At 33.7% G+C, this 10,698-nt stretch overlaps 1 protein-coding gene across 1 annotated transcript; it reads left to right on the top strand.

The window, feature by feature from the left end:
• Window positions 1-6,627: 6,627 nt before the first annotated feature.
• On the top strand, window positions 6,628-9,831 carry LOC119690109. The gene is made up of 2 exons (XM_038105098.1): window positions 6,628-6,910; window positions 8,585-9,831. Exon 2 carries the CDS (start codon window positions 8,591-8,593, stop codon window positions 9,710-9,712), a length of 1,122 nt encoding a protein of 373 aa, XP_037961026.1. The 5' UTR covers window positions 6,628-6,910; window positions 8,585-8,590; the 3' UTR covers window positions 9,713-9,831.
• The last annotated feature ends 867 nt before the right edge of the window (window positions 9,832-10,698 follow it).

Raw genomic sequence — 10,698 nt, 5'->3', positions numbered from 1 at the left:
ACCGAATACACTTATTGTCATGTAAGGATGTATCCCACTGGATTTATAATAGAATACATTACCTATTCACACTTGAAACTTTAAAGCAACATTACTCTATTTATTTGATTTAACTTCAAACAAATATGTTAAAGTAACAATGGTCTGTTCAACGAGCTATTCGTAGTAAAACTGAAGTGAAACACAATTAAAGTAAGAACTGAGGGCGTAATACAAATAATGTGCCAAATTACGCTCTTTACACAGATTTTCATGGAACAGCTTTGTATAAAGTCTGATGATAACACCAGTACCGCGCAAATAAATAAAACAAGAATTTAAATTCAAACGGAAACAGCTGATTCACACATCAACACAAATTTTACTTGAAATAAAATGTACAAGTAAATTCTGTGTATCCTTTTGAAATTTCAACAGGGATGTTACGCTCTCTCAGATGCTCTCATTTACTCGAAAATTTACTGGTGGAACGCATTTGTGTATACACAGTGTTACTCAAAGTTACTATGAGTAGCTCGTGTTACTATACGAGTTACTATACGTAATTCTATAGTTCTAAATCACATTATCTATCAAGATGACCTTTACCGAGTTTAAAAAGTCAATTTGATTTTCGAAGAATTTCTTATACATAACTAAATCAGTTCTTCTGAATTAAATTCTTCTATCCACTTTAAAACATTAAAGATTCTTAAAAACAGTATTTAAGAGGATAATGTCACTCTGAAATCCGTCCCTGCACATTTTATTTGTTCTTCTGCCTACAACCTGCTGCATATATACGCATGTGTATGTGTATGCATGTACTTATGTATATGTACGTAGTAAAGATCCTGTGTGCTTTGTTATTTGTTGCTTATTGTTTTTGTTTTTATTGAGAAAACTAAGGAGTCCCTATAACTCCTCTTACGCACACATTAAAACGTTTGCTGAGCAAAAGACTACACCGAGAAGAATTTGAACGGGCATTCATTTTGCACAGTCCGTTACACTTCCAAGTGGTTTAATGCAATTTTTTTCGTTTGCAACTCATTTGTGGATAGCAAATAGCGCATTTGGAACAAAACATGCAAATGCGAATGCAAAGCGACTGCGAAACGGTGGCACAGTTTGTGCTGACGACAAAGCAGCCACACAATCCACTACCACATGCAACACTGTGCCTGCGAGTTGCTTGTGTTCTTTCATTCCACACACGCAGCACCGAAGGCGAGAGTTGCTCGTTGGCTATGCGTTGCGACTGATGATGACATCATCTTTGTATGATACACAGATTTTTGTGAAACAAAATTGAATAGGCGCCCATCACTAGCAACACAGTCGTATGCCTCGCCATTAGCATAAAGCCGTGGCGAGTAGTCTGTGTTTGTGTTTGTGTGTAATTTGTGGTACGTAGCAAACGTAGTGTTGCAAGTGTTGTGTTTTTTTTTTTTTTGAGGCCACAATGAAAAAATGAAACTGTCAGCAAAGTAAGCATATTGAGTGCTGCATGTGTAGTAGTGTGAATGCGATGGAGATATCTTTTGTTTGTTGGCACTTGCACTCTGTTAAGCCCTTCTGCTGCGGCAACTACACACATATGAACATAGTTTGTTTATCTAAATGGATTGTTGCATAAATTCTTCACGGAGCATTTTTTTTAATGTTTTCCGTTAGTTTTTTAAGCTAACAATATGTTGCAGCAATTAAGGGCCAACTTAGTATATAGCTAAGCATACACTTTCGTGGCAGACTCTTTTGGCCTAGAGGCATGCATCGTTAGGGTGGAAGGTTTCTGCGATTAGAAATTTCAACAGGAATTCAGAAAACGAAACAACAGAAATTGTCCCTGCAACATCGGTGGCAACAGACACAACAAAAACATACACATAACCTATAATGTGTACTTTTGCGTGCTACCTCAGCAGTGCATAAAATACAAAAGCGACAAGAAGAGCAGAACAAAACAACAACATAAATAACAACAACCGTAGCATAAACATAAACATTAACGTAAACAATGCAAACAGCATCAGCGTCACCGTCACAGTCATCGTCAGCGTCAGCGGCGGCGTTGAGCAAGCAGAACACACATAAAAAGGGAAAATTGCGAGGAGTAAGGCATGCAGAGGAGCTGCGCTGTCTTGGGTTGCCTTTGTTCTATTTGCTTCTTTATTCATTTTCCCAACATTCGTCTGTGTGTGTGTAGTTCTACTTTTCTTTAGCTGGAAGTTAAATAAGGGCACGACAACAAAAACAACAACAACAACAGCGAGTACGTTCTCCTTTAACAATATTTGAACCAAATAAATAAAAAAACTTTAAAGGAGTCCAGTAGGAGCAAAGTCTGGTGTCTGGTGTCTGGCTAAATAGTAATAAGTAGCACAATAAAAACCCGAGAAGAGTTCATAACAGAACAGAAAAATAGTGAATGGAGTATTTACACCAAAAAGTATAAAATCTACAAAAGCTTTTGTTGTTGTGGCTGTTGCTGGTTTAACGTATAGTAAATACGAAGTCCATAAGCAGTCTGTACTCCTTTCTCACTTCATCCTCAGGTGCTTACAACAACAGCAACAACAACATCTGAGGATGTGTTCGACTCTGTATTTTTCTTAGCAAATACCGATTGGATAATTACGACTGAGATCCTACAATATTTCAAGTATTAATATTTTTAAGAAGTAAGAAGGGCTATCTTAAGTACAGTAATCGCTACTAAGGGCGAATGAAATATGGTGATATTTATTAAATTACTTAATACCATGTTTCCACTTGTCTTATTTAGGCAATTTTGCTCATTAAGGCCAATGACGCTAATGACGATAATTAACCATACAAAGGGCTATCATATAAATGAGCTAATTATTAATAAATTAACTGATTTAAGGCGAAAAATGTCGAATGCAACAATTAAAAATAAATTTCACACCAGGGAAATGACCAATATTTGATATATTTATCATATGTTCGATATGTAAAATGTAAACAAACAAGCTATTTCACATGCATAAATCAGCTTATGCCAATAGGAACGACCAAATCTTAATTTAATTAACATAAGTCGAGAGGTGAACTACAGCAAGAAAAATTATTTTTATATTATTTTAATTAATTGAACTTTTGGCTAACTATACAGCTGTTTCGAGTATTGACAAATTATGATGGGGTTTTCTCATAGGTAGGTAAGTAGGTAGGTGAAATGAAAGCAAGAACGAATCCTTCTCAATTAGCTAATAAAAGCCGGTTTGATTCCATACTCCTTATAATTGTGTGTAGAAGGATGGGCATATTAAAATCAACAGGGCGCATAGATAAATACAAGTAACTGCCTGATACTTATATTGAAAATATCGCCAAGTGTGTTAAAAAATGTGAGGTCTTATAGCTTAAGCTTAATTTTGGACAAGCCCGGATAAACAGATAACAGGTGTTTCAGTATATCCCATTCGATCGTCGGCTAGGCATGTACTATAGAATATCCGACAAGGCAAGCCAAGCCTGGCTCCATGCCGTCGTATAGTACTGTTCCTGTTAGGACAGGTATTTAATTAAATATATATATTTGGAATATGAAAATTATAAAACTCATGTCGTAGCTGCAGCCCAATTATAAAATAGGGTTCATATTTATATTAAATTCAAATAATTAAAGCCCAATTCTTATTGACCTGTTGCAAAAAATGGTCGTAAATCAACTTTCGCTGGGGTTGGCAGGAGCAGAAGTGGATTTGAAGTTTCATATAAGAGATTTTGCGTTGCTAGCTCATCTTCGAGTTCGTCCCTTGTTACTATAATGTTCGCGAACACAAACTAGTGTTACCTTGAAGCTACCACATAGCAAATTGATAAATTATCTACATTCCTGAACTATTTTAGATAAAATGCAAACTGCTGAGATAGCTTTAATAGCTGCCTTGACCGAACCATGCATGCTTTCAGATTATTTATATAAGAGCTTCACAGTTCTAAACGATGGGGCTTCATCACTAAAAGGGGAATTAAGTTTATTGATGCTTTCTAAGAGTTACTAATGCTCACATTGACTCTCGTGTGCCCCATTGAATATATCAATGAAGTAAGGAGTATCAATTTTGTTTGTTCCATTTAATAGTTACAATACAAAGTGTCACAAAACAATATATATACTGATATGTACTTAATATTCTTATTTCAAAGTTTACATATGATAAGAGGTCATCTATTTCGTGGTCCAATTTAGACAGTACTGATGTCAAACAGAACTTTCATTTAAGGCATGGAAAATGTTTATACTTACAATTCTAAACCCTTGACGCTTTGAAAGTGTTATCATCATATTCTCATAGATTTATATTCAGCTCCATCAAACATTCTAATTATGATCGAGCTATTGCCAATTATGAGCCGACAAGTCATTAAAAACGACCTCAGAAGAATCTAGTACTGTAAGATTTTTCGTGATGAATTGTTTAATTATATGGTATCTCACATTAAATAGCATGGTCCTCATAATATATTTAAATTATTTATTTACGTTTACTTTTTGAACCACAAAATGGATATATAAAATGTATAAAGGGATTTATTAATATTTGCATATATATTATATATCCTTATTTATTTGGATATTAAGAAAACGTTAACAAATATTTCTATGATATATTTAATATAATCATTTGAAGCACATCAGTAAAAGCGTTCAATATGGTTAGTCCGTCTGTCTGTTCAATTGGCTGGAAAAGGACTGGGGAACACCTTTTTCGTTGGCATTAAATAACTTTGGTTAATACAAATTTCATAAATTAAGGAAGAACGTTGCTACGTTATTAACGTTATTAAGCATAATAAAACCCGGGATTGTATATTTGTGGAGGTGGGTGATGTCCACCTTTATGTTGATGAACCGCAAAGGGGTGTAATACTTTAATTCTTACAGCTTTTTTTTTGGCAAAATGAATAGTCATCTAGTAAAAAACTTGGCAATTACAACTCTAACCTAAAGTCTGTGCTTTTGTATGCTTGTGAGACATGGAAAAGATCAAGAGAGATTGATACAAAACTTTAAACTTTTGTGAACAAATGCTTACGTCAAATATTAAAAATGTGGTGGCGGAACCGCATCACAAACACCAATCTATGGGCCATCACGAATCAATCACCTGCTACTGTTGAGATATATATAGAAGCAAATGGCGTTGGATAGGTCACAATCTCAACAGACCCATCGTAAACATTGTACGTCAAGCTATGAGTTGGAATCGTCAAGGCAACCGTCGACCAAGTAACAGAATCCAATATAAAAGGATAGTGGAGGCTTTAATGGGAGTAGGGAAGATGAAAAGAGTCGTCCGAATATTATTCTACAGGAACGAATACATGCTTATGTTAACAATTCAATCAAATCAAACATTCAAAGCAAACAGCACATTCTTATAAAATTTATATCCGATATAGCACAATTGTGCTACATAATACCATTAAAAACCACACTGACACAATGAACGTCAAACGTCATAATTTTTATTTTTTTATTGTTGTTGTTGTGATTTGAGTTAATGCTATTGCTCACTTTTACTCTTTTGTGGCTGGGGGGCTTATCCCTGCCTCACACTAAACTTTAACTACCATATACTAGAATCATTATCATTTATTTATCTTCTAACTGATGACGGCCCGTAGATCAGCATATCTTCCTGTTCGTCCTGAGATGGACTTAAGGTTTGTTAGGGCGGGATTTGGCAACATATTAACTTTTGTGAATAATTTTAGGGCTCTATCCTTGATATATTTTTTTACTGAGTCAATTCTTAGATCTCTATGCATGTCTGTTGTTCTAATATACCAAAGAATCTTAATTAGTCTTCTTAAAGCCAGATTTTGTGCTATATGTAATTGCTTTATGGCAATATTTGAGGCTTTGCAATAAGTTACATATCCTTACAGTAGTGCTGGCCTAATTATTTGAGTATACATTAAGACCGAAAAGTTTTCGGAAATTCTCATTTAAAATTCGCGCGCTGTATATTTTTCGATATTTTAAGTTTATGTAGTTTGGCAGCAATTAAGGACAATTACTATGCCAAAAATGAGCGCGATCTGTCAGACAGTTCGTTTACGGCAGCTGTTGAAACCAGTTCACCTCAGTAGTGCGTTGCGAAAAAAACAATGGAAAAAAATATTGAACAAAGAGTTTGCATCAAATTTTGTGTTTCGAACGAAATTTCGTGTGCAGAATCGTTGCGAATGCTACAAAAGGCTTATGGGAATCAGTTTTATCGAAAACTCAAGTTTATGAGTGGTACAAAGCCTTTCAGGACGGTCGTACGACCGTCGAAGACATTTCGCAACGCACTACTGAGGTGAACTGGGTTCAACAGCTGCCGTAAACGAACTGTCTGACAGATCGCGCTCATTTTTGGCATAGTAATTAAGGACAGTGCTGCCAAACTACATAAACTTAAAATATCGAAAAATATACAGCGCGCGAATTTTAAATGAGAATTTCCGAAAACTTTTCAGTCTTAATGTATAATAACAAATAAATAAAACAAATATAAACCAAATAATAAAAAAGCATTTATGTTTTTAATAATCAACTTTACAAAAAAAAAATTTTGTTTTATTAAATGATATAAATAATAAAAAAAATAAATAATAAAAATAAGATAATAATATAAATTGTGTAGAGTTTAAATAGAGTTTAACACGTCCTTCATAATATCACTGTGAGATGTGCTACAGTGAATAAATTATTATTGCTTTCTTTTCAAATTTCGACATTTTTTCCATATCGTGGTTTTTTTTGGGGGAATAGAAAAATATCATCTGAAGCAAGAAAACAGTTGAAAGAAAGAAAGGAAGCACTTTGATGGTTCATTGATTAGGACTTCTTACAATCGGCTAAATATCGGAGAGGTCTTTGTAAAGTAACTGCAGTGTTTAGCAGCAAGTAAGTACTCTTTGAAGATTCGTTGAGTAAGTAATTATTATATGTCATGTGATGACTGAAGACTTTGTAGTGGTAACACTTTCATTAACATACTGTAACTTTGGTAATATTAATAATAGAACCACCACTGCTTTCCCTTAAGGGATTATATTCTAAATTTTAGGAGAGGTTTTTGAAACGTTATGCATTGAATATAGAAAAAAAAATCTTCTACTTTGCAAAGACGCTTTAACATCTTTAATCCTAATATCTAGTGTAATGTGAAACGTTTTCTGTATATATAGGTATATTATTTATGAGTAGAACAGGTAATATATAATCTCATTTCATTAAAATTTTTACTCTCCCATTCTTTAAACATAGAATACAAAATTAATCTCTGTCAACCAGATCTTAGGAATAAGAGGGTTGGTATATTCATTAAAAGCCCAATTTTTATAGGATTGTGGTATAGAGTAGAAGCTTATACAGGGATATGTATGGGCTGGATCATTGATTCATTGAAAGAAAAATGCACATGGGCATATTTTGTTTATAATACGACATTTAGTGCATTCGTTATTATTGGTTAGTATGCTCTAAAGTATTACAACGGTGTAATCAGCCAGCACCACACCCTTACCATCAACAGTATTGTTTATCATCAAAAGATTCCAATATGACTTTATATTAGGTACGGATAGTCCATAAGTGGATGTCGTCGCTGCATTAGTGATATAATTTTTCCTAATTTGGCAGTATTCGTATGAAATACAAACTGTCATAACTATATCATCCCGAGACTAATTAATGCTTCTGATACCTGAAGAGCTATACATAACACCTTGGTTTTGATAATTCAACCCAATTTTATTCTGTAAATCTCAAAGTTTGTAATAAAATATATGTTAGGCTCATTAGTTGCACATTTGAAATTTTGTATTCGGTGAAGATATCTGTATAGTAAAGTCTGCAATTTGCTTTGTAAACATATCGTTTTTATACTGGGTGTAATGTGCGGAAGTTATCGACTTCACCTTACACACGATACACATATCGAGAGACAGTTGGGCGCAAGGTCTCACGATAAGTAGTTTATACCTCTTGGTGCACCGTTTGTCTTTTTTAAGAAGTAAGAAGCCTTTCCAATATTTGTAACCACTGACAATATTTTGAATGATTAGCTAATTAACTAACCAACACTATATTGATCTATTAATCTTGTAAAATTTAAAACCTATTAAAACCTAGGCCTATTTTCATAGACCTAAAAAAATAGTCTAGATGAGTTAAATTTTTTTTTATTGGAATCTAGTTAATGTTTCTCAATTTCTGTTTTTAATTTATGGTTTTTCAATCTCTGGATTTATCTTTCTTTAGTGGTTATTTCACTGCAAACCTTTTACATCATGTTTTATCAACAGTGGGTGAACGGATAATAATAAGACGAGAAATAAAATATAAATAATGTAAAAATTAAACCTTTTCTTAGAGGAACCCATTTTCAGTGTTGAAAAACTTCAAAACAAAGCTATGTACATAAATCTCATGTGGACTTCTAATATATAATTTAAATTAAGAAATTAATTTTTATATAAAATAGTAGGCCAGTCAAAACATAAAATATCTTTATAACCTAAATAAAATTCATATTTTTCTATTATAACTTTTTTATGTTTCGGATTTTAACAACAGGAAAAAATGGAGTCCAATAGCGAACTTAATCGTGACTTGAAGGTAGCAACAGATGATGTTGCGGAACTTGAAGGTGAAGAAAAAGAAGAAAAAGAGGGTGAGGATTTACTAAAGTACTTCTCACCATACTTTGCACCGTTTATAAATCAATACAGAAATAAAATTAGGGACTCTAAAGTGGAGTCTAATAGCGAACCTAATAGTAACTTGAAGATAGAAACAAAGGATGTTGCGGAACTTGAATGTGAAGAAAAAGAAGAAAATGGGGGTGATGATTTACTGCAGTACTTCTCACCATACTTTGCACCATTTATAAAACAATACAAGCAAAAAATTAGGGACTCTAAAGTTCTTCTCAAACTAACGGACTCAGCAGAATCTGTTGATGGTACAGATTCACATTTAAATTCAAAGGATTCTGGTGAGCGCACTGAGGACACCGTAGACATGGATGAGCTAGAATCGCCAAAAGTGGACGATGCAGGAGATTTCAATGAAATTTCTGCAGATTCTCAATCTGATTCAAAAGATTCTGGTGAGCGCACTGAGGAAACCGTGGACATGGATGAGCTAGAATCGCCAAAAGTGGATGGTGCAGGAGGTTTCAATGAAATTTCTGATGATTCTCAATCTGCAGAATCTTTTAATAAACTTACGGACTCAGCAGAAAAATCGTATGTTGATGGCACAGATTCACATATAAATTTAAAGGATTCTGGTGAGCGCACTGAGGAAACCGTAGACATGGATGAGCTAGAATCGCCAAAAGTGGACGGTGCAGGAGGTTTCAATGAAATTTCTGAAGATTCTCAATCTGCAGAATCTTTTGATAAACTTACGGACTTAGCAGAAAAATCGTATGTTGATGCCACAAATTTACATATAAATTCAAAAGATTCTGGTAAGCGCACTAAGGAAACCGCGGACATGGATGAGCTAGAATCACCAAAAGAGGACGCTGCAGAAGATTTCAAAGATTCTGAATCTGTAGAATCTTTTGATAAATTACCGGATGATTCAGAAGTTGCAGAAGGTTTTAATGGAGTGTGTTATGATTCAGAGGCTACTGGAGGTTCTGATGACTTATCAGAGAAAATTGATGTTCAAAACAGTTTATTGAAGTATTGAAACTGATGTAAACCAGATGCTCTATTTCCTGTTAAAATGAAAATTAGTGACTAACCGCAACCGTTAATAAAAACGCAAAATTTTCAATAAAATTCATTTTACAACACATTTAGTTTTAATGTGAAATCAAGATTTTTAATGTAAAATGAACTAATAAACAATGACTCATTTTTTTAACTATTGCTTTTTTTCCAGAAGAGTATTAATTTAAGTCCTTACCGATTTTAAAAGTAAAGTTATTATTTATTAACACACATACCATGTAGTTCATTATCAAGTTTGTAGATTTTTACTTACTGCTTAACTACTTAGGGGGACCTGACAGTTTCTTGCCGAGTTTTGGCAGCTCTACTCCGTGTGTATTTTGAGAAATATACTTTCCTAAAACAAACACTTTTCTCTGTACTATGGTCTCTGTCAAACACTCTCAGAACTGCTAGATCAGTCCCAGTTAACTCCTGATCTGATTATAACATCTACTGACATCGTTGTTATTTTTAATTACTGTGCCAAGACCCTAATTCCTATCAAAGACCTATATATTTTATATTTGCAAATTTTCTTTAATCAAGAAATGATTGAATTTAGATAAAGAAAGCGATTGGGTGTAGTCTGTAAACTTTCAATTAAACCTGAATCTAGCAAATTTGAAAATAAAGATGCATCATGTTTTGGAAAGCCGGCTCTACCATGCCGGCCTCTACAAAATTTGTTAGACGGTGAAATCGTTGCTTCAAAAATCACATGAAATAATCTTTTCTTTTAGTAAAGAACAACAATTTGATGAGCATGGAATCGTGCTACTCTCAGAAGTGTGGCAAAATGTGTTGGATAAGCACTGTTCTATTGAAGTTATACCTTTATTCACTATAAAAAAGTTATCTTTTTTCATACCAAAAAAAAAACAAATTAATAAAAAGAGAATTACTTCCTATATAACTTTACATTCCAACTAACCATCGACTTCTTTACATTCATTCTAACAA

This window comes from Teleopsis dalmanni, chromosome X (genome assembly GCF_002237135.1).
Source record: "Teleopsis dalmanni isolate 2A chromosome X, ASM223713v2, whole genome shotgun sequence".
Lineage (NCBI taxonomy): Eukaryota > Metazoa > Arthropoda > Insecta > Diptera > Diopsidae > Teleopsis > Teleopsis dalmanni.
This window is presented reverse-complemented; position numbering and strand designations above follow the sequence as displayed.